General features: G+C 44.2%; 1 protein-coding gene and 1 long non-coding RNA gene across 2 annotated transcripts in view; one reads left to right on the top strand and one right to left on the bottom strand.

Moving 5' to 3' along the window:
* TPK1 (thiamin pyrophosphokinase 1) overlaps window positions 1–24,147 on the top strand; it is a 539,620-nt gene that overhangs the window by 202,880 nt on the left and 312,593 nt on the right. Inside the window, exon 4 of the mRNA XM_019539335.1 lies at window positions 4,149–4,218. Within this exon, the coding sequence (XP_019394880.1) occupies window positions 4,149–4,218 (70 nt within the window). The remainder of the gene's footprint in view (window positions 1–4,148; window positions 4,219–24,147) is intronic.
* On the bottom strand, window positions 9,484–19,707 carry LOC109312983. The gene is made up of 3 exons (XR_002101946.1): window positions 19,602–19,707; window positions 12,365–12,368; window positions 9,484–9,495 (listed from the first exon to the last, which is right to left on the bottom strand). It is a non-coding gene; the product is annotated as an uncharacterized LOC109312983 (long non-coding RNA).

Genomic DNA, 24,147 nt, shown 5'->3' with positions numbered 1-24,147 from the left:
TAGGTCATGCTTCCCCTGCACCAGCAAGTGGAAAGCTGGGTGCCTGGTGAACCACTGCAGTCCCAGAATGAATTTGAGAATCTGGTGCAGTTCCAGTGCTGGTACTGCAACCACCTGATTGTCAGTCTCAGTTCTGGGCCCACATCAGGGCTGGTTTGAAACTCTGGTGGTATCCCAAGGCTGGAACCAGCAATCAGCTGATTGTCATTCTCGGCCCCTGAAGCACACTAGAACCAGTTTGAGACTCCAGCACAGTCCTTGGGGCTGAGACCAACAATCAGCTGATTGTTGGTCCCAGCCCTGGGGCCCCACTGAGCCCACCCTTAGAGCCCTGCCATGCAGTCAGCATCAGGCTGCGTGGCAGGGACCCAGCCACAATTTAAGGTGCGTTGGAAATCAGCCACCAAATTATTAGGCATATTTTGTGGAATAATTTTATGGCCTGTTTCCCATTTTATCATGCAATTAAGTGCCTGAACATGTGGCCAAGTTGCTATTTAAGACGTGATTAACTGGTTAATTGCATCTGAACAACATCTTAAGTGGTATATATACCCCTGTCAGGGGTATGAGACTGTTAAGGGTAAAGAGACTGGGATTAACAGCTGGGAGAGAGTAAAAGGCAGGATTAAGATAGAGCCAGGTTAGAGGGGAGCCATAGCAGTCAAGGTCTCTGGTCCAATGAAGAACATTCCCTCCAGAATTTTGAATGAAACCCAATGTGGGTGAATTGTGAAACCTTCTAGCAAAGTATGCATCTTGCCCACCCCCCTCTCTGCCCCGCCTTTACTTGGAACTGACTGGTTTACACAGATGATGATAATCTTATATTGTTACGAATTAGTCCATTAATTCAAGTAGCAGTGACCTGTGCTATTGTTTCCTACTCTGCTAATGACTCATAGGGGCCAGTTGGATTCCATGTGATGGAGTTTTTTTTCCCAAATAACTAGGGCCCCCTAAACATGCAACTACAGGCAGTCCTCGACTTAAGATGTTTCAAAATAAACGTTCTAAGTGACTTTCGTTGTAAAGTTGACACCTTGTTTCCACTACCTGATGTCAATTTTGACTTCAATGCTTGATTCGAGTCCATGCCATGCTAGTGAACATGGTTTCTCCATCACCCATCTCCCTGGAATCCATCTGTCCAAACTTCCTTGGACACTTTCTTTAAGGAAGCAGAAAAACCTGCAGCCAAGAGCCCTTCAAGAAGTCCAAACAGGAGCCCTTCAAAAAATCCAACAAAAAGTCACCTAAAAAAAGTCCTTCCAAGTCAATATCATTGCTATTTACAATATAAATAGAATAATGTAGCTATATTACTCACCTATAATTGATTGAGTACAGATAACTAATTCTGGGTTGTTTTTTATGAAAATACGGTATTGGGCCTTGGTTCAGGAACCAATCCCCCATTTCTAACATTGTTCCTGTGGGAAAATTGGTTCCGAGTTATGACATTTCAACTTAAGATGAACCAATTGTGTCGTAAGTCTGAGGGCTGCCTGTATGTTAAAAGACCTTTTAGTTTGCACAGCGTGAAGTTGTAAAGTTTCCAAGTGGCTTCTCTGCCAGGTAGGAATATTTTTTGGGGAAAGACACTTAGGGTGTTGTGACAGCAGTGCTACTGGAGCCTTTCTATTGGTGACTCCGCCCTCCTGTTATGGGCCAACTGCCTGCTTACTCACCTGCCACGCCTTGATCTTAATTGATTGATGTAATTAGCGGGAGGCTGCCCACTTTATACTCCCTGGTGCCAGGGGGAGCTATCTACAGCTCCTTTTCCTCCCCTACACTGCAGCCAAAGCCTTGCAGATGGTACTGATGTGGTTTTGTCCTGGGCCCTGCTGTGATTTGGGCTTTTCTCAGGGGCTTCCCACTCCCCCCCCTTGCTCTGGGGCTTCTCACCGCCCCCCCTTGCTATGGGGCTGGGGTCAATGCACCCCAAATGCTACGCCCTCTCTGGCACCAGGGTCCCCACGCTACCATGGAGCATCTATGAGGCGTCCTCCAACCCCTAACAGCCTCACCCGGTCCTCCGGTCAAAACAGCGAACACAAAAGCACAAAGCCTCCGGGCTATAACATAAAAAGCTAAACCGTCTGGTCAAACAACAATCCCTCCTGGGAAATACTCCAACCCATAGCAGCAATCAGGGGATGTTCATGCAGTCAGGCTTCTCCTCTCTGTCTGCACTGGCTGAGCTCCCCCTCCCTTGGCCACCAGAGGGGAACTGCCCTCCTGGCCTCACACCTGGGGCTTAAGGGCCAGGCCCTGCCCCTTTCTGTCAGCTGGCTCCCCAATGGTTGTCCTAGCAACCAGCACCTGTGACTCTGGCTGCCCTAGTAACTGGCAGCTGAGCCTCCCCCTTCTTGCCACTAGGGGCCTTTCCCCAGCTGTTTGTACTCTCAGGTGCAGGGCACCTGAGTGCTCTGCGACAGGTGTCTAACACCATTTTTCCTGATTCTGCAGATACTAGTGATCTGTGAGAGATTGGATTCCCATTCTGGAGGCAAATGTGTCCACATGGATGGCTGTGGGCATGCTCCTTTGCTTCTAAATTAACATTTCTTGTCCAGTAATACCTAGGAGCTACAGTTGAGCAGCAGACAGAATTGTGGCCAATAGTGTACCACAGTAGATAGGCAGTTAGTAAGCAATCACCAATTAGAGTTTATAGTCCAACTTGATAGAACAGATGAAGGGTGAGAGGAGGTACAAAGGCTCAGAAAAATTAAGATCTTTGCCCCCAAAGGTCACAGGAATTTAGTGACTAAACCAGGGATAGAACTCAGGTTTTCTGAATTCTGTTCCAGTGTCCTGTCCATATTTTTCCTGAGAGATGCTGTTGCTGACAGGGGAATAATGTTATTGTGCAGTAGCAATTGCAGAAAATAAAAGGCAGCAGAAAGATAGGAAAACTGTATTCTCACAGGGACCTCCATGGAGTTGGCAGGTGCTGACACATCAGAAATCAGTGGCTATCTTGTTACACCAGGGGTACCTTACAGATTTCCCACTTCAGAAATGCTGTTTGAGACTCCCTAACTGTCAGCTCCCTTATTCCAGATATATTAGATTGGAGTCCCTTCTCACTTCTGGGTTTGGAGACAAAGGTCTAATCCATTTCCTGTAGCCTATATATTGCTGCTAACTAGCTGGAATGCTAGTATAAGATGGTCTTTTGCATGTTAAAGTCATTGAGAATGGACTGTGTGCCTAGCAAATTAGAGTACATTTCACTCTGATAATAGTTAAGTTAAAAATAAACTCTGGGGTAAAAATGTGCTTGTTAGTGTTATTTAAATCATTTAAGTTTTTAATATGAAATATCTCCTAAGGCAGTTTGGTGTTAGGGTGACATCAAAATTGATTATGGTTTTAATTCTTATGGACCAGGCTAGCTCAAGATGTAATACCTAAATATAACCCATGTGTTTTATTTCACTTGAGCCAAGCAGTCTGTAGAGTAGGCTGTTGTCTTGGTTTAGCTTCCTACCAAGTGGTGAGTTGTGAGATGTAAGAAAAAAATGAAGTGAAAAAGGCAGGACAGGTTCAGACAATAGTGCTTTTTATAGCTTATTCCATTTTGTGCCCAAGTCATTGTGTAGGTTCTGTTACTTAAGATCCTGACAACATGGGAATGTTCTTATGTTTCAGGTGTGAACTTAAATCAAATTTAAACAAATACAGATCCATGTGGACAATTTTAGTTTAGTTTTAAAATGATTTTTGTTTAACTAAATTTGACTAGGAACAAGCTAAACTGAAATAAACCATTCCTCCATTGAAGTTAGTGTTTGCTTGGGGATGTGCATTAGTTTCAATTTGTATTTAGACAATGCCTAAGAAAGGAAGAGAGACAAAGAATGATTTTATGGTTGAGATAAAGAGCTGGAAACCAGAAGATATCTAGATCTTATTTGTTGCAAACATAAAGTTTGGGCAAATGGAATAACCTGTATACTTGTGTTTCCCTACCCCACATAATTGGGATAAATACTCCTCACAATACTTCCTATTGTAAGGCCTATTGTAAAGTCCTCTAACATCATTGTGATCTGTGCCACAGACATGTCGCTTTGTGAACAAATAAAAAATGTTTACAGTGGCAGTTCCTTGACATTTCATTTATTTACTTGCAGCTGTCTTGAGAGCATGTGCTGATGGAGGTGCTAATCATTTGTATGAGATCACAGAAGGAAATCAGGACAGGTATGATGATGATAATTTAATACCATATCTTTAATTTCAGGAAAATTCATTGATGGGCTGATTGGTACTGTAATCTTTTTTTTCTTTTTAAAGATATACGTGTGTGTATGTATATAATATTTAGATTTCATTAACATTGAATGAATTTTAACTTGGGCAGAATGTGAAGAAGCAGCTTTGTGTTCAGGAAAGGGGATCCCCTGCGCCCCACCCTCCCCCCCCAAATAGTATTTTAATAGACTAGTGATAACACAGTTGAAATGAATAAAAACTAAACACCTTAAAATACATCATTGGCTGTTCTGGAGGTGACATTTACAACACTGTGAAGGAGAGACCAATATCATTTACTTTTCTGTAATTACTTATGAGTTATGAGTTCTTTCCTCTCGAGGCATGATTGATACATCCCCTTAACAAGTCATTATGTTCTTTTGCTATCTTCCACTCCAGTCTTTAAGTGGTGAGACACAGCTGACAAGCTTATGACGTGAGGGGAAGATGCGATGAGGGGGTTACAGTCAAGGGAGACTGTATTTGAGCAAATGACTTGTTTTCCTTGATAACCCCTATAAGTGATATACTGTGTTCTTATATGCAATACAGGTAAGGAATCACTAGTGTTATCTGCATGCCTTCTCATTTAATTAATAAAGATAAATATAGGGGTTATGTAAATATGTTTTTGTAGAAGTGGTAATGCATAGCAAAATATCTTTTGCCCGTTGTATTTAATGGTTTATTAAATCTGTGTTCTAGTATAACTTTCAGATGCATGAATCAACTTTTTTCATTTGTAAGCATAGGTGCTTGACATATTTTGCTTCATACTTCATACATTCAGCAGAATTGAGTCTATGATACAGTAAAGCCCACCTCCAGGAGGTATGTAGTAGAAGAAATCCTGTAGTATCTCAAGGAGGATTGGATGTTGCTTCCTCTTCCTTCTTCTTGGCAAATCACTCAGAGAAACCTAAACTCTGTAAGAAACTGTGTTGCTCTCCCTTCCAAGTCAGTTTAAGGGTCATTGCATCCAGAGTAGGAAAAAAAAGGAGCTGAAATGCAAATGTAACCCCATGAGCCTCCCTAGACATTGATTGCTATTTCAAATCTGTGTTTTGTGAAGTAAGTTGTAAAGGTTGTTGCATCAAAATACCATTGGATTTGAAAGTGAAGTCATGAAAAACACAATTCAATGTAGAGTTTTAAACATTTAACAAAATATGTTTTTCTTTTAAAGTATATTAAAATTTATAAAGAACCTTTTGGTACTATGCTCAAACCCCAGTCCACAGGCCAGCCCACAGGGTTGTCATCTGGCCTAAGAATCTGGGAATTTGGCAGTGTGGGAGCAGCAGCAGCAGTAATTACCTCTCCCCTATTGCCAAATTTCCAGAGCTACAGGGAGCCCAGCAGGCCAGATAGTGTGGCCCTGCATACTAAATCAGACATGCAGGGCTGGGCCAAGGCGATGCACAAGACCCAATCCAGGCGTGTGACCCAATCCTGTCAGACAGGGTCAGGGCAAAGCAGAGTGCAAGGCCTGGAGCTAGGGCAGTGTGAGGCCCAGTGCCATGCACCAACCTTGTAAGGCATCTGAACCATGGACTGGCCCCATAGCACTCATTCAGCTTGCGGGGTCCAAAGGCTAAGCACTAGTGTTTTGGTACATTTTGATTGGTTTGGTCAAAGCATCACAAGTGTCTAAGTGTAATTGAAGCCAGTCAGGTAGTAAAACTAGATCTAAAGACAGTAAAAAAGAGAAAGGCCTAACTGGCTGATAGACTGAGATTGAGGAACTGTGTGCTGCCTACTTGTGTTTAACCAAGCGGTGTAGCTGGGGGAAATTGCAGCTAAACATGCCCTTGCCTATATGGGGCATATAGTGCCATGAATTGCTAGGAACTGATGAATGCAAAAGTTGAGATGGGGACCAGCCACTATCTTGTCATGCAAGAATCAGGATGCCTCCATGCTTGTTGTTTTTTTCTGTTTCCCTTGTTCTTACAGAGACAGACACAGTTTGGCCTTTAATACAACTTGAAACATGTTTGACTCCATTAAGGCAGTTTCCTTTGATCAAAATGTTTTGCAGAGAGAGACGAAAGATCTGTGGAATACCAGCAATGATGTTTAGCACATTGCTCATCTTACTTTTTTCCATAAACCATTTATCTCTTTACCACTCACCTTTCTTTCAGTTAATATAAATGTAAGTCAGAATAAATAGCCAATTATACCTTGACTGAATAGTTTTATCTAGTCTTCACACACTTGGCCCTTGGAGTAGGTTTGTTTGAGGGAAAGTAGCTATATTATGCCATCAAAGCCATATTGAAAAGTAATTCCTGTAGGATTTGGTATTTATCTTTAAAGAAACTAATTCTGTTGGAAAGAATATTAATTTACTTTTCTAAAGTAATATTTCTCTAAATTCACTGCCCAGAATTATTAAAAAGCTGTCTGCTCAGAGACTACTGACATGTTAATTATTTTTTTAATGCATAGTTCTCTATTTTAAAATTCTATTTCATTAATTCAGAGCCTTCGTAACTAATTGTAGTGAATCACCACCGAAAGGCCCCAGTGGATTAATTTTAGACTAATTGCTGTATTTAAGGGATACTAATAAATTTGAGATTTTAGGTCTGATTCTTATTTATACAAATGTTACTAAGCACTGCCTTGGCAGTGTAAGGGAGCTGTAGGTGACAGCCAAATACAACAAAGTAACAAAAATTTGGAATAAATGGGAATCAAGGGCCTTTATGTTTAACCATTTAGTAAAGTACAGGCTGTGCCTCATGAGGAGGGTGTTTTCTGGAAATGCAGTAATTGCAGACTTTTACACAGGGTGCATCTCACCTATGTCCTTTCTCACCTCATAGCAACTCCTGCTGCAAATTGTATTGAGGGAGTCAAGGGTTGAGTCTAAGGTCAGCCTGCTCCTTGCCCACTTGTGCTTGCCTGATTACGAGTTGATTGATCACGTGTTAACTTCCTCAAAGTGCATTTTCTCTCCCACTTTCCCTTCACATACAAAGCTTATGCCTCAGTTTTCAATCCGAGTAAACTGTATGGCCACAAGAGAGCTCATATCCCTGTATTCCAGAGAAAGAGTGTCAAACTCATAAGGTCTAGTGGACTGGATGATTGGTGCAGAGCCAGACCACAGGGTGGATTGGGCCCACAAACCAGCTGTGCATGCTAGATTCAGTGCATAAAGTTGATCCAGTGCAGGCACCAAGGCCACCTGGAATGGCCCCGTGTGCTGTGTGCTGCACATGTGCCAGAACCAGCACTGTGCACTGCATGTAGCATGCACTGTATCTGGCCCTGTGCACCACCATGTGGAGGTCTAGTCCAAAACCCACAGACAGCACAGCAGGCCAAATGATAAGGTTCTATGGGCTGGATTCAGCCCATGGGCTATGTGGCAGGAGAGTAGGGGGTGCTACTATGCTGAGCCACCCTCCTCACTGTGCCTGGCCCAAAACCACACTTTGCGAGCGTCCCCTGAGGCACCTACATCCAGCTGCCCCCCTTCCTGGAGACCTCCTACAAGCCTGGGGTAATGCTGCCACCACCCAGGCACTGGCCTCTGTTAGGTCTCTGTTCAGCCTAACCCAGCCAGCCTTGGGGGTGCTTTGCCCCCCAGAAGTGTTTCTGAGTTCTCCTTACAGCCTGGAGCCTCCCAAGATTACTCTCAGGTAAGACTGAATTAATTAATAAACAGCTGAGCGCTGCTAGGAGTGACACACATCTCTGACCCCTCGTCCCATAGGCATTCACAGCTAGGCATGCTGGGCCATATAGCCTTTTATTGATCAGAGAGAGAGAGAATGGGGGTGGGTAGAGAACAAAGGAAGTTTAAGAGAATAACAAATCACCTTGCACAAAACAGAATAAATTGAGCCTTTCCCATGTAGGCTTGTGGCACTTTTAACATGAGGCTAAAACTTAGCTCTAATTTAATAACCAGATTCCAGATTTCAACTCCCAAATCTTCCAGAGAAACTGTCTCTTATGGAGGCATATCCTTCTATGTCGGTGTTTCCCAAAATGACTGTCTGTCCCCTTCCCAAAATGCCTTCTGCAGGATAAAGGAAGAGCAAGCTTCCCCTTCCCTTAGGAAATATTTTCAGCCTAGTCACCTAGGTGACCAGGTGACTGAAACCAGGCAGTGTGAAAAAAACAGAGGGAGCTGGGCTGTCTCAATATAGAGGTGAGGCAAACTGAGGAGGATTTCTTCATAGGCTACATCTCTGACACCCCCTGCTCCACAGTACTACATAGACTAGGTCATAATCTAGCCCCAACTCATTAGTTTAAACCAGTGGTTCTCAACCTCATTAGATGCAAGGTACCCGTTGGAAAAAGCCAGCTCTTAGCTCTTATTGTTTTTGTGACTGTGGAAAAATAGTACAGCAGTTCTTCTGTTGTGGGGAACTCAAAGCCCATACATAACTGGTCAGAAATTTTTTAACACAGTGGATTTTTATTTGTAATCTGGGGTTATCTTGTGAATCCTGTGCAGGTACTTCAGCTGTGCTATTGAGTAACACCCTATGACACACTGAAAAGATCTCAAGGCACCCTGGTTGAAACTAACTGGTTTAAATATGTTGTATATCTGAATCTGGGCTAATTGATTTGTATTTGGGATTCACCAATAGAGGTTTTTGGACTGATACCAATGTGCAATTTTTAACAAGCCATATCGGGCGATAGTTTCATAGTAGCTAGGGTCAAGAGGGACCTGATCAGATCATCTAGCCTGACCCCCTGCCACAGGCAGGAATGGATGCTGGGTTCACAAGACCCCAGACAGGTGATCATCCAGTCTCCTCTTGAATTTGCCCAAGGTAGGGGCGAGGACCACTTCCGTTGGAAGTTGGTTCCAGATTTTGGCCACCCTAACTGTAAAAAAATTGCCTTCTGATCTCTAACCTAAACCTATTTTCCATCAGCTTATTACCATTGTTCCTCATCATCCCAGATGGTGCTGGGGAGAAAAGGGCTCTACCTATTTGCTGTTGATCTCCCCTGATGAGTTTGTAGGCAGCCACCTGAACCTGTTCAGCCTCTTGCTCTCAGTCCCTCAGTCTCTCCTTATAGGGCCTGTCCTGTTGCCCTCTCAACAAGCGGGTGGTCCTCCTCTGAACCCTCTCTAGGCTGGCCACATCCTTTTTAAAGTGTGGCGCCCAGTATTGGACGCGGTACTCCAATTGCGGTCTGACCAAAGTCGCATAGAGTGGGAGTATCACCTCTCTGGACCTGCTTGAGATGCATCTTTGGATGCATGACAAGGTATGGCTGGCCTTGCTGGCTGAGGTCTGGCATTCAAAGCTCATGTTCATCTTGGAGTCAATAATGTATGTATGCTGTGGATTCCTTCTCCTAAAGTGTAGCACCCTGCATTTGTCGATGTTGAACCCCATCCTATTCTCATCTGCCCACTTTTGTAGTCTGTCTAAATCTAGTTGCAGCCTCTCTCTCCCTTCAAGTGTGTCCACGTCACCCCACATCTTAGTGACATCAGCAAACTTGGACAATGTGCTTTCAACCCCCTCATTGAAGTCACTGATGAAGATGTTAAACAGTGCAGGCCCTGGGGTACCCCACTGCTCACATCTCGCCAGGTTGAGTACAACCCATCCACCACGACTGTCTGGGTGCGGCCCATCAGCCAATTTTTTACCCATCCAACTGTGTAGGCATCAATGCCACAGTCACTTAATTTATTGATAAGGATGGGATGAGAGACAGTGTCAAAGGCCTTCTTAAAGTCTAGAAAGACTACGTCCACAATACTGATCTGATATCTGATATGGAGCCCTGCAGCATAGAGATCAATGTCTGGCTGGTAAATCTGTTGTGGGGGAAGGGGTGGGGGGAGGGAAGGGGCATAGTGGAGGCAGATTGAGGCCCCTGTGGTGAGAGAGAGAGGGGAGCTGGAGCAGGGGCAGTGGCAGACACTTCACAGCAGGGCCGAGGTTCAGGATAGAGCCATGAAAGGCTCATTTGGGGGGCCACAGGGTGGGGGCAGTTCCCACTGCTGCACGCATCCTGGGAGGGCATAGAGGCCAAGTACCCTTAGATCTGCGCACGGGGCAAGGGTGGGCTACCACTGCGGGCTGGGGCCGGGGTAATGCTGAGCTGTTCCCGGTGGGGGTGGCCTGGGCTGCGCTTGGGGCAGGCAGCAGCAGTGCTTGGAAGCGGCTGGGGAGCGGGGGACTGCAGTCACCCCAAAATTTGCTGTAGCAGCCAGGTCCAGCTCCCCCCTACCCCCACCCCCTTGCCGGGAAGAGCTTGGTGCCATCCCAGCCCCAGCCTGCACCACAAGCCTGCCCCTCCCCATGCACAGATCTGGGATCACATGCCCCCATGCCTCCCAGTGTGCATGCAGTGGCAGGAGCTCCTCCCACCTTCCCCAAACCCCAAGGTGATCCATTCACTGTTCCATCCCGTGCCCTGCCCTGGCTGTGCAGCGCCTGCCCCAGCCCCAGCCCCAGCCCCACTCCTTCTCTCACTGCAGGGGCCTTGATCTGTGCCTCTTATGCCCCTTCCCTTCCCCCACCCCTTCCCTCACAACAGACTTACCAGCCAGGCCCAGCTGCTGTCCATACTGCTGGGCTGCTCTGTGGCTGCACACATGCATGGGGCATTTTTAGATTATTGGCCATATAAGCCAAAAAAAGCTGTTTGCCAATAATGTCAATTTGCTATCAGTGCTGATCCAATATTGAACTGATGTATCAGTGCCCCTCTAATTTCTACAGTGAAATTAAAGAGCAACTAAAATTAATTTTATAAAGAGGCTTTAGAGGGTGTTATGTTTCAGTCAGAGATGGTTGGTAATTTCTTAATTTTAATTGGTTTTATTTAAAAATGGTGAATTTTGGATACATTGGTCCAATATTGGATCGTTACCAATATAAAGAAAACTGCCTGTATCAGATATCGGCCTGATGGGGCCAGTAATTTGGCTGATAAATGGCTGTGCTGTGCACAGCCATAGCGCAGCATTTAAGCAGTGAAGATCACAGCTGGCAGCATGGAGAGCTGCCTCCAGCTGGTAAGTCCAGTGTGGTGGAAAGGAAGGGAAGGGGTGTGGGAAGGGCAGAAGTTGTGGGTGTGGGAAGGGCAGATCAATGCCTTGATGAGGGATGCAACAGGGGCAGTGGCAGGTGCTGCCCAAGTGGGACAGGTCCAGGTCCAGAGCCACGGCTCATGGGGGGAGGAGGCAGTTCCTGCCACCGCTTACACCCTGGGAGATATGGGGGGGCATGTGTCCCCTGGATCTGGGTGGGGCGGGCTGCAGCCAGGACTGCGCGGGGCTCTTTTCAGTGGGGGCTGGGCTCGGAGCAAGTGCCGGCGGTGCTGGGAGGATGCTGCTGCATCCACTCCAGATTGCAGCACATCTCCGCTCCCAGCACCACCACCACCACCACCACCAGCTGCCTGGCAGAACCCTGGCTCTTTCTGGCACATGGGTGAAGGTGGGGCATTGAGCCAGGGCTGCACCGGGTGGCTGGCAGTGGTGGCTCTGGGGGCAGAGCGGCAGTGAAATTTGGGGTAGAAACATCACTGCCAGCATCTGTTTGGAGCCCAGCCCCCACCAAGAAGAGCTCTGAACAGCCCTGCCGCAGCCTGCCCCATCCCGCCCCATGCAGATCTGGGGGCACATGCCCTTCCCATGTCCTCCTAGGGAGCAAGCAGTGGCATCAGCACCAAAAATCTCTATTGGTGCACCCTGAATTTTGCTAATGAATAATTTATCAAATCTTTTAGCAAGTAAGTGCTGACAAATTTGAAAATTCAGCATTTCAGCTATAAAAGGGACAATTTTGGAATTATTTTTCAGAAATGTTTTCAGTCAGCTGTAATACACAACAATGAGGAGTTTCATTAAAAATGAGATATTCATCTTATCTCATTGCATATTTTATTGAATTACAGTAGAGCTGAAATATCTATTCTTCAGTTTAGTTGCTGCTTTATCATTTCACTCCTAACAACTCTTTAACACTTTCTGATTCATTCTTAAGGCATGGATTTAACTTGCATGTGACTAGCAGTCTGAGGGCAAAGGGCAGATGATGCATTAACAATGCTGTACTATTGATACTAGGAAAAAACCAACAACCCTAAACATTAGTTTCTAGAATGGTGATAAATATTCATGTGTTTTACTTAGGTTTTACAAGTGTTAAAAGCTTTATGCTAAAATAAAGTAATAAATAGAAGAGGAAGTATGGTATCCTATGTGAAATGCTTTTCGCCTGGGACATATGTTCATTTCCTGTTGGTGCCCCTGACTTCCTGTTTCTGTTTTGGTACAGATCTGAGTTCTAAGAGCATCGTTAACTTTCAGTTTCAACTTAGCCTCTTGAGTAGTCCCTCTTCCTTTTCCTTTTATTTTAGTTTTTTCACTCTGTTCTGTTCATTTGGGACATACTGCTCTATTCTGAGTGATGCTTTCTACATGGGATATTCATGTGACAGACACAATAGGCTATAAGAAGCACAGTTAATCATATGATTGTCCTTGGAGTCAAATTTCCAAGATAGTATATCTTTATATATATTTAAAGTTAATCATAGCAGTATACTGGGCTGCATCAGTAGGAGCATTGCCAGGAGATCAAGGGAAGTGATTAGTCGGCTCTATTTGGCAGTGGTGAGGCCACATCTGGAGTACTGTGTCCAGTTTTGGGTCCCCCACTACAGAAAGGATGTGGACAAATTGAAGATATTCCAGCACAAGGCAAAATAAAAATGGCTAGAGGGCTGGGGCACATGACTTGTGAGGAGAGGCTGAGGGAACTGGGCTTATTTAGTCTGAAGAAGAGCAGACTGAGAGAGAATTTAGTAATAGCCTGCAGCTACCTGAAGAGTGGCGACAAAGAGTGGAGCTAGACTGTTATTAGTGGTGGCTGATAACAGAACAAGGAGCAGTGGTCTCAAGATGCAGCAAGCCAGTTTCAGGTGAGATTGGGGTGGGCAATTATTTGGGCCCGCGGGCCACAAAGGGAGTTTTGACGAGCTGTCACGGGCTGGATTGGCACCCCTCCTTCTTCCCCCTGCCACGCAACAAAGCACCAAAACTCCCTATGTGGTATGGCACTGCAGGCGGGCAGCGGTGTTTGGGAGTAGGATGGGCCCTCTGCACCACTCCACATGGGACCAAGCCTCACCTGCTCCTGCCCCGGGCATCCTGCACTGCTCTTCCACCCCCCCTGTTCCCAGCCCCAGCCAGTAGGCACAGCTTACCAATGGGGCTACTCCCAGTGCAGCTTCAGCTGCCCAGGTGCTGCTTGGCTCTGCTCACCTCCAGCAGCTCCTTGTCCTGTTCGTGCCTCTGCTGTACTGCTCTGGGTGGGGAGGAAACTTCAGCTGGGAAGCTCCTGCCCCAGTGATCAGGGCTTTGGCTCCAATTCCTGGCCACCTTCCACCCACTCGGCTGCCTGCAGGTGGCTGCTCATCACACCGCGCAGATGGAGTGGCTGGAAGGCAGTTGGGAGCTGAAGCTAGAGCCCTATGGACTTGGGCAGGAGCCACCTGGCTGTAGCTACCTCCCTGCCCAGAGCAGCACAGCAGTAATAGGGACAGCAGAAAGAGCCACTGCTGGAGGCGAGGGGAGCTGAGCAGCACCTGGGTGGCTGCAGCTGCACTGGGAGCAGCCCCACCAAAAGCTGTGCCTGCTTTTCTATAAAAGACTCCAGCCCTCATCAGTAACCCAATATCAGTATGTTGAATTTGAAGAATATCAAAGATGCTGCTAGTAACATCAGTGTGCTTCAGAAGACAAGATAAAGCCATTAGGAAAAGCTGCTCTTTAACAATATTGTAGAGATATATGAATTTAATCTGTATTTACCAATGTGTTCTGCATTCTAAACAGAATTTATGGACTTGATGCAAAAATTACTGAGTGAGGTTGTTTGGCCTGTGTTTATAATGTGAGGTCAGATTAGATTACCAGTATCTTTCAGGCTTAGATTCTTTCTGAATCAATTAAATGTATTCTTTTAGCTAGACATAGCATAAAACAAACAAAAAAGCAGCATCTTTTGGTACGAAGGTATGTTTCTTTATTTTTAGGAAAATTATTTGAAAGACGATGTTGGTCTTTCTGAGCTATTGGATAAAAAGTATTTGAAGTGACCCTCTGACCCATCACTTGTCTCTGCTGATGGAAAACTGTTTGTTAGACTCAAGGATTAGGGCCCCAAGAGCTTCTGGAAACCACAAGAGGGGAAAGCAGAGAATGTAGTTTATGTGGCTAAAGTTCTAGAAAACCAAATTTTAAATGCTGGTGGGAGATTTTCTCCCTGGCATTGGGAGGGGGCAGGGGACTTAAGCTGATAATTTTAAGATTAGTGATCACTGAACCTATCATCATCTGTAGTCTGATTTTTAAAAAACATGCCTGACTTTAAGTCCACTATTTCTTTTTTCTTTTCTTTTTTTTAATACTTGAGATTGATTTCAAGGATTGGACATCTTAAATCCTTGTTAAAATAAGACCATTAAAAAAGGATTAGCCAATATGTGTAGGTGTTTTTTTCAAGCACAAACAAGACTTCTAATTTTTGGAATAATTAAGATTACAGCTATGTTGTCCTTTACAAACTTAGCAGTAATAACACATGAGCACACATCAGTGTATTTTCAGATATACTGTTCTTCTGATAACCTTATGCTGGTAATAAGATTCACAATTTGTTCCATAAAGGGCTTTGCTATTTAGGAATCTGTGTTATAACCCTGAATTTAAGCAAAGATTGACTTCCTGCATCAGTAGGTATGTCTTAAAAGTTCTTGGGTAATAAAACTGCTAAGCTATGTAAGCATATCAGGCTTATTGGGTCTTTGAATCAAATGTTCACAGAAATGATGAGAAGTGAAAATGATTGGTATGTATTAAAAGGATTTACTACTAGATTCTTGGTATTAAACAGCAATATAGAGCCAGACCACAAGGATGTATTTTTCTTGAATTATTGACTAAGTCACTATGATTTATTCCTAGTCAGTTGGTTATCAGATGCCATAAATTGGAGATCTAAGATTTACCTTAAGCACAGGCCTGATTTGTTTCAGGTTTGTGGGAGGGGCAGAAATGCTATGTTTTTCAGATCACATAGAGTGGGAATAAATTTTGGAGAAGAGATCATTTCAAGCAGCTGTAAAAGCAGTTTTACAGCTAAGTTTGCTCAGAAGTGCTGCTGATTATAGTTATTATACTCCATAAAGTATGTTTCTGACACAGGCTTCTTTCAGGTGGGTGGGTCCCTGGAAATAAAGCACGAAGTCATCTGATAAGGAAGTGTAGATTAAAAGTTAAATTACAAGATTTAATTGGGATTAAAATGCTGCTTTTAGCAGAGCTGTCAGAGACATTGCCATTAAGGATGGAATTTGCATAACTAGCATCAGCCAAGAGTAATGGTCAGTAAATTACCATGGTCTTGCAATAGGAGACCACAGAAGAGAGGATGCCATTTCTGAATTACCACCCAGTACAGTACAGTACAGTAACTCACCAAGGTTAGAACTTGACAAGAAAGATGGCATAGTCTATCTTGATACATTTCTTACTCTTGATGCATTTCGGGAATGTCATTTTGTCTGTTTAGTAAAAGCTGTCTTCCTTTTTATATTTTTAATGAAGGAAAAACAAGCACAAGTTAATTCTTTGGCAGAAGGCCTTACTTTATCTGCTGAAACAAGAAAGACTCTTAGGATGATGCCTTATTGCATATCAGTTCTAAATTGAATTAACTGAATTGTTGGATACATCAAGAAGAAGAGTGAGACAGAGTCCATTTCTGAGCAAGGAGTAAGGTTCGGTTTTCAGCTTGACCCTTTGTCACCCAGTGAGCCAGTGATAAATCACATAATTGTGGTAGTGAATCACATAAAGTTGGTGCCTCACTTTGCTCTTCTGTAAAAGGAGGATCATACTTGTTTGGGTGGTTTGTTTGAGTGACCAACTCTAGCTCTATTAGCAGGACTGCTTTTCTTATCAAACTTCTTTATACTTTCTTGGCAAGGGAAGAGAAACCTTAGTCTTGCATGAACCCAGTGGCAGTTTTGCCAGTATTTCATTGAGAACAGGAACAGGGCTTGAGTTGGGAGTTTTGCTGGGTGTTAAGCTCTTGTGTCTTTTGAGGATCTGGGCCAAAGACTATCTAACCTTTTTGTAATGTTTAGAGGCTTCAAATGAGATGGGTCCACTTTTATGTAAATGTATGAGTTGATCCCTTCCTGATCCCTTCCCTGAAGAGATGCCAATCTTAACAGACAAAAGATGGGAAGAGAAGCAAAAGGATGGAGAGGTAAATTGTCTTTTCTAAGTTCACAAGGGACTTTGGTAACAGCTGGGAATAGAATGCACTGTCATTTTGGCCTTGTATCCATTAGACTACAGTGCTTCCCTATTAGAAGAAAGACTAAGAGCAATAGCTACCAACCAAGAACATGGAGGATCACATTTTGTCCCTGATACCATTTCTTAGAGGCATAAATAGATGAAAAAGGGGGATGAAAGAAATTGTAACCATGGCCAGATAAAAAACCTATTCAAAAAAGGGTCATATTAACTTAAGCTAGATTCTCAAAATGTCAAGGTTTCTATTGCTTCAGCTCCCTCAGCAAATGGGCTACATTAGTGTCTCAAGCGTACTATAAGTAGTGCAGTGTCATTACCATCTGGTTGATTTCCATCTTTATGGGATGGTAAAAGTCATTTACAGCCACCTTGGTGATAGAAGTTAGGATTTCCTAGTGATGAAATATTGGTGCCCCGTGTCACTGGTGGCAAAGAAGTTTAGAATGAATCATAAGTTAGTTTAAGATACGTAGTGCTTGCTTAGTATTCCAATTCATTGTGTACTAGGAGTAATTTCCAAGTATGAGTGCATGCATGAGACACTAAGTTCGCAGTAGCCTAATTACCTGGCACAGTCCTGTGCAATGTTAAAACCGTTCTAATACACTACTGCACAGTAGTATGAGGCTACTGCACAGTAAGCATCACTAAAAACCCATGTGCCAGAGCTACTGCGCAGTATCGCAAGTTACTGGGCATTGATTTAGTACTTGGTGAACCAAGTACTAAACTTAATTCATCATAACTATGGTGCATTAAGGAGCGTGTAGATTTGCCCAGGGGCCAGGAAGTCATCCCACAGTGTAGCATTGTGGTGAAACTTATTCCTGTATCAGTTTTAGATGTGTGAATATTACTAGAAATGAAGGGTCAGATGGGTAATAGTTTGTTATAGAGTCATTAAAAAATATTAAGAAAAAGATAAGGAAAAATGGGCTTTAACACTGGGAAAAAGGCGAAACTAGAAGTTCTTACAGCTGTTTGCTGTATCAGACCAAATGACCCTTTCCAGAAATAAACTTAATATACTTAAATTTTCAATGAGCAGTGTTAACTCAGACTCAGTAAGGTTTCTCAAATTTGAAGTAAGTTCTGTTAAGGCTGAGAGTGCCCAAACGATAGGATAGCATTAGGGGTGCGTGAAGGAGGCTGTATTCAATTGAGATTTGGCCCAAATCAGGGACAGTGATTTGATTCGTTGAGTTGAATCACTGTCCCCAATTTGATTCAGCCAAGTCCGAATCTGAAGATTCAATACTGATTCAGAGAATCAGCAATTTGGACATAGACACAGCTTTAAATGTTTTTTTTTACATGCCTTTGAGGTGCCAGGTGCAGCTCATGAATGCTGTGATGCTGGAGCAGATGGAGCATCCCACAGGAGCATGGGGGGGGGGGCCCTGCGTGCTTGGTGGTGGAACCTGGAAGTGGACCAGAAGTGCTTCTTGTCCACTTCTGGGTCTGCTGCCGAGCATGCTGGGGTGCCTCCCGCACTCCTGTGGGACGCTCCATTCACGCAGCATTCACAAGCACCCTGGTACTTTGAGGTACTTTGAGGTATGTAGAAAAAACATTTGAAGTTGTGTCTATGTCTGAATCACTGAATCTTTATGAATCTCTCTGAATTGATTTGAAGGGTTCTGATTCAATTCAGAGAGATTAAAGGGTATCCTGATTCAATTTGGATGCGGAGTTTCGGCCACCAAACTGGACCGAATCGAATCAGGAACTGTAGCTTCACACAGCCCTAGATATTGTGCAGTTAACATTTTGGTATAGAAAGTTATATAACACTTAAACTTTAAAAACATATTTCAATGTATGGACTTCAAAGGTAGCCAGACTTCCCTGCTACAAAAACCTAGGTCAGCATTAGAAGCATTGTAGTACCTGTATCTGTTTTTTTGTAGAGTATTTTTACAGCAAGGAGAAGATCTGAAGTGAAGGGAAGGAGGGAGCCCATATAACTTAAGTTTATAGAAAGTTATGTAATGGGAGTAAGCATGGCACCTGAGCACAAATTACTCAGTTTACTTTCTGCTGTTACTGAAAGAGCATTTCTGCAAACTTATTAGGGGTTGCTAAAGCGTAAATATATTCTGAATGTTTATTTCTTAGATTCTGCCATTCTTTGTCTCCTCTAGGCCCTGCTCACTTTTTATAAATATGTGAAAGCCTGAAGTTCTAACTTAAACAATTTGCATTCAAATGTGCACCTTCATTTTGAAAACAGATTACTCTGTACTTCAAATCTGTTTAAATTTACTAGTGTTAGTGTAGTCAGTAGCTCACAAAAGGGGGACCTTGTGCATTCTAGAATGTAATGAGAAATAACTTTCAAATATAAATTCATTTATCTTGAAATTATTTTTCCTACTTCCTCTTCTAAGATTTGTTTTTAATCTAATTTTATTCCAAGAGTGTCTTTCCATTTTATAAATCTACTCCTTCAGCGTATTCATTCTAAAATGTTTTGTATCTCAATTGTTTTGGCAGAAAACACCATCAAAAACAAAGATTTGTGTGCTATAGCTATGACTGAATACTTATTGTAACCAATAAACAAGAACAGGATGGAATTTTAGACAAACATTCTCAGAAATGAACTATTTAGGACAATGTGCTATTAAAACTGCTTATTTGTTGTGTCATGAACCGGGCTTGTATTTGGCTAGTCGAGAATTTCATCAAGTTTTATGCTGCGTGATGAGAAATGTAGCTTTTTTAAACCCAGACTCTGGCTCTAGAGATACCTACTTATCTGGAGCTTGAAATTTGAAAATTCCCAATAGAAACAATTTTGTCTTTGCCAAAACTGGGCATGACACAATTCTGAGGATCATAGGAAACTAGGGCTGGAAGGAACCATACAAGGTCATTTAGCCTAGCACCTGGCATCCCTGATTAAATCATCCCAGCCAAGTGCGTGACCTGTTTTTGAAAACTTCTACAGATGGAGATTCCACAGTTTCTTTAGGTAGACTATTACAATGCTTTACCACCCTCATAGTTGGAAAGTTTCTCCTAGTTTCCAACCTAAACTTCCCTTGCTGAAGCTTGAGGCCATTGCTCCTGGTTCTGTCCCCCATGGCCACAGAGAAAAGCTTATCTCTATCATCTCTGTAATCACATTGCAAGTAGGTATTTGATAGGGCTGTGCAAAATTTCAGCACCCATTTCATTTTGTTTTGGATTTCGGACATTTCAGCAGTCGAAACACTGAATCTGAAACAAAACACAGGGCTCCAAAACAGCTCTGAAGTGAAATGAGCCATCCAAAATGTTTCTGAAATTTTCCCAAATGTGGATGTTTCAGGGCTGCTTTGAAGGCAGGCTTTCAAGGAAAGGGGGCGGGGGCGGGAGGACTGCTCAGATATTGACATTTCTAGCTGGCCAATGACAGCGATCTGTCCCTGAGGTCCCTTCAAACCCCAGTGCTGGGGAATCAAACAGGGAGCTGGGGAATTTAACTGAGGGTTGAGGAATCAAACCAGGGGCTGAGGGAATGTTTGATTCCCCAGCTCCCCCATCTCTCTTACAGCTTTCTGATCACTTCCCCCAGCTCTTCCTGGGGGCTGCAGGCTGCTGGATGATGCAGGATGACACCAGGCTGCCACTGCCAGCTGGGGATGGCAGTGGCTCTGGACTATTTCCCCAGCCGGCAGCAGTAGCCTGCTGAAACTCCGCACAGATCCAGGGCCCCGCACTCCCCTGGGAAGAGCTGGGGAATGATTAGAGAGCTGGGGATCAAACCGGGAGCTCTGGCTGACTGCTGGAGCCACCCTACCTTTGGGACAGTGCCTGGCACCCTGCCAAGCTGTGCTGCTCCTGCGTGATGGTGCCAGGCGAAGGAGGCAATCCCTGCTCCTCCCCATTGCCCTGCACTGCAGACAAGCCCTCAGAGGCCCCAGTTACCACTGCCAGAGCTGGTGAGGGGGGGTTGTTTTTTTTTAAAACTCTGCGTTCACTGTCTCCCATGTGAATGACAGCAGGCTGCCGCTGCTGGCGGGGGCCAGTACCAGCACCCAAGTCTGCCCAGTGCAGCCCACGCCAAGCGTCGAGAAGAACCCAGTGTTGGTGCTGTCCCCAGCTGGCAGTGGCAGCCTGCTGTCACCCCACATGCAGATCTGGGGGCCCGTGCCCCCCGGGAGGGCTGTGGGGCTGTGCCAGACTCCTCCTGGGGAGAGCGCCCCCTGGATCTGTGTGCGGGATGACAGCATTCTGCCATTGCCGGCAAAGTGATACATGTTTGCTTTAAACAGTTTGAGGTGCAGTTTCACAGAAACCCTTGCACCTATCTTCTTGAAATTTGGCAGGCTTCATGCCCTCAGCAGGGACTAAAATCTCTGCAGTTTTCGCCCCACTCGGCCTTCAGACTCACATGTCACAAGTTTTGCTTTGAACAATTTGAGTTGCACCTATATCCTTCAAACTTGGCAGGATGTATGGACTCAGAGGGGCCTAGCACCTCTGCAAGTTTCATCTGAATCAGGCAAGAAATGACAAAGTTATAGGCAGTTTTGTGATTCGCCCTTATAGCATATGGGCGAAACACTGTCAAAATTCTGAAACATTTTTGGCCAAAATGAAATAGGACAGTGATTCAAAACACCAAAACAAATCACTGTCCCTCTGAAATGCCGAATCCAAAACCAAAATAAAATGCAAGCGTTTCGCACAGCCCTTGAATTTGAAGGCTGTGATCGGTTCCCCCCTCAGTCTTCTCTTTTCCAGACTTAACCTTAGTTCATTCAGCCTTTCCTCATACATCTTGCCTCCCAAACCCGTAATCATTTTTGCCACTAGAGGCATTTACAGACGTGCTCTGGGAATGTGGGGAGAAAGGTTCTTTAAGTAGAGCAGTTCCAAGAGATGCTCTAATTAAAGTGCCCGGAACATCACCTGTATCAATTTCCACATGCTGAAAAATGGTGTTGGGGGTTCTTTAACTAAAGCTTTGTTGAATGAGCTTTAACTAAAAGGCATGGAGATGCTGATACATGGGATGCTGGAGTCTGTGACTCTTTCCAATCTGTCCACGTCGTTCTTGAAGTGTGAGACCCAAAACTGGACACATTACTTCAGGTGAGGAGTAACCTTTGTGCTGTGTGAAACCATTTGTAAAGTAGTTTCTGTCAAGTGATCACTGTTGCTGGCATATATCCATTATGCAATTTAGCATGGTCAGTTGCTGTGCTGCTAAATGACAGTTTGACACTGAAGAATATCTTTGCTTATTTCTAGTAAAGAAGCTGGAGGTGGAACAATCTTGGAGCCAGCTTAAATGTTGTTAATTCAGTGGCTTGGCAAAAAATGTGTGGGAAATCATTCTTGGCAATTACTCTTCACCTCTGGAACTCTGCACTCTCTCTTAAGGTCTGCTATAACCTGAGTCTAGGCATCTTCTGGAAGCACTGCAACACCTTCCTGTTTGGGCAGACATGTGGCAGGCAGGCTGAGGCTGGGATATTGCTTTGGAGGTTTTTGTTTTACCTTGATACTCCCTTGCAAGTTGCACCTGTTAGGTGACTGCTGGCTTCCAGCCTTAAACCACAGTGGGGCTAGTTTGAGTCCCCAATACAGTCATAGGGTGGGAGCTGACAATCAGCTGATTGTTGGCTCTAGCCCGGACAGTCCTGGGTCCAGTTCTCCAGGTGACACTTGTTCTTTCAGCTGATTGTCACAATCACGGCATTGTGAAAAATCCAAATAAAATACAAATCAATTTGTATTGTTGAAAAAAACTTTTCTTTTCCATATTGTTGAAAAAATAGAAGAATCCTCCTAAGTCTTGTATGTAATACAGTAAAGTAGGTTCTCTAGCTCAGCATTTCTCAACTCTTGGGTTGCGACTCAAAAGTGGGTAGCAAGAATATATGAAAGGACCACGAACAAACTTTTTAAAAATGGATTCTCCTTTAAAGAAGAAAAATGTGGGAAATGGTGACTTTTCTCTTGTTGGCTGGTAGAGTTCCAGCCTGCAAGGGGTGGCTTGTAGCTCCCATGCTCCACACACTCACCCCTTGCCCCACACATTGTGGGGCTGGCGCCTGGTGGCGTGGAGCAGTGGCTCAGGAATGAGGGGCACTGGTCAATACCGGCCATCAATGTTTACAAATGGATCCTTGTACAAAAGAATTGAGAAGCACTGCTCTAGCTGTCTTTGATACAAAATGACTTACAAAATGCCTTAAATCAGAGGAGCCTCATGGGCTGTATCCAGACCGGGTTGTGAGGCAAGCAGCTGCATAGTGATTAACCCCCACCACCAATCCATGTCCCCAACAGGGCTGCATACCCAGGAGTTCAGCAGCAGGCCTCATCTCTGAATTCTTGGCCCCATTAGGAGCCCAGTGGGTTGGCTGAAATGGACCTGCAGGCTCTATTCTTGATGCCCCTGCTTTAATGTTGCATCTAATAATATAATAAGAATCAGTGGCAGAGAGCTTTGATATGGAAGAAAAATACATTTTTTGATGATGATTGAAAATGTGGAATCAGTGATGTGGAGAGATGTAAGAAACCCATTTCACAGGGCAGTACAGGACTATTTTGTTCTTTCAGTAAGAAGAACAGATAGAATGGTGTCTGAATTTTCCATAAATAGAATAAACACATGGGAAATGGTAGGAGATGAGTTGGGCTGGATCTGAAAGCATGGAGCATCTTGAACTAAATGGAAATGAACAAGGGCCCAGTGGAGTTATTTTTAACTGTGGAATGTGTCGTCATGCTTCTTTGCACATATGAGCCATTCTGGAGATGCTGAAGTCTAGAGACCTGAACTCCGGAGAGACCAGAGAGGAGAGTAGCAGTACCTGTGATGAAAAAGTATGGAGTAGATGAAAACCTTAGTAGAATACTGAAAACAACAAGCATAAGGTAGCCTGAGTTTTTATATGTAGGCGAAGCAGGCCATACTCATCCTGGAGTAGATCTGGTTAACACACAGTACTGAGAGCACTGTGGAAGGAATGTACTGGAATTGGAAGAGGGAGTGAGACGTGTTCTAGAGATAAACACAGAATTTCTCTTTGATTTGGATTCCTCTCTTGTTTATTCTTGTTTCCCATGGACGTTGAACTAAATTGATTGCAGAGTAAACAAAAGGTCACATGAATACAGCTCTGAGGCAAACATGAGCGTTAATATAACTCTGTGATTGCAATTCTGTTTTTCTTTTGGAAAAACACCTGTCATCCTCTGCTTGTGCATGCTCATGTGTTCTCTCAACACATTACCAATTGAGGCATGTCTGTGTTTGATTTTTGGCTTCTAAAATCCCCAGGGTGTTGAGGGAGCTAGCTGGGGTTATTGCAGGGCCCTTGGCATGGCTCTACGAGCGCTCGTGGTGCTCTGGCCAGGTGCCAGATGACTAGAAGATAGCTAATGTGGTCCCCATCTTCAAAAAAGGGAAGAGGGAAGACCTGGGCAACTATAGGCCCGTCAGTCTTACCTCCATCCTTGGGAAACTCTTTGAGAAGATTCTCAAGGAGCACATCTGTGATGGGCCGGCTTCAGGGATGATG

Source organism: Crocodylus porosus, unplaced genomic scaffold, assembly GCF_001723895.1.
Source record: "Crocodylus porosus isolate Cpor-Errol unplaced genomic scaffold, CroPor_comp1, whole genome shotgun sequence".
Classification (NCBI taxonomy): Eukaryota; Metazoa; Chordata; order Crocodylia; family Crocodylidae; genus Crocodylus; species Crocodylus porosus.
This window is presented reverse-complemented; position numbering and strand designations above follow the sequence as displayed.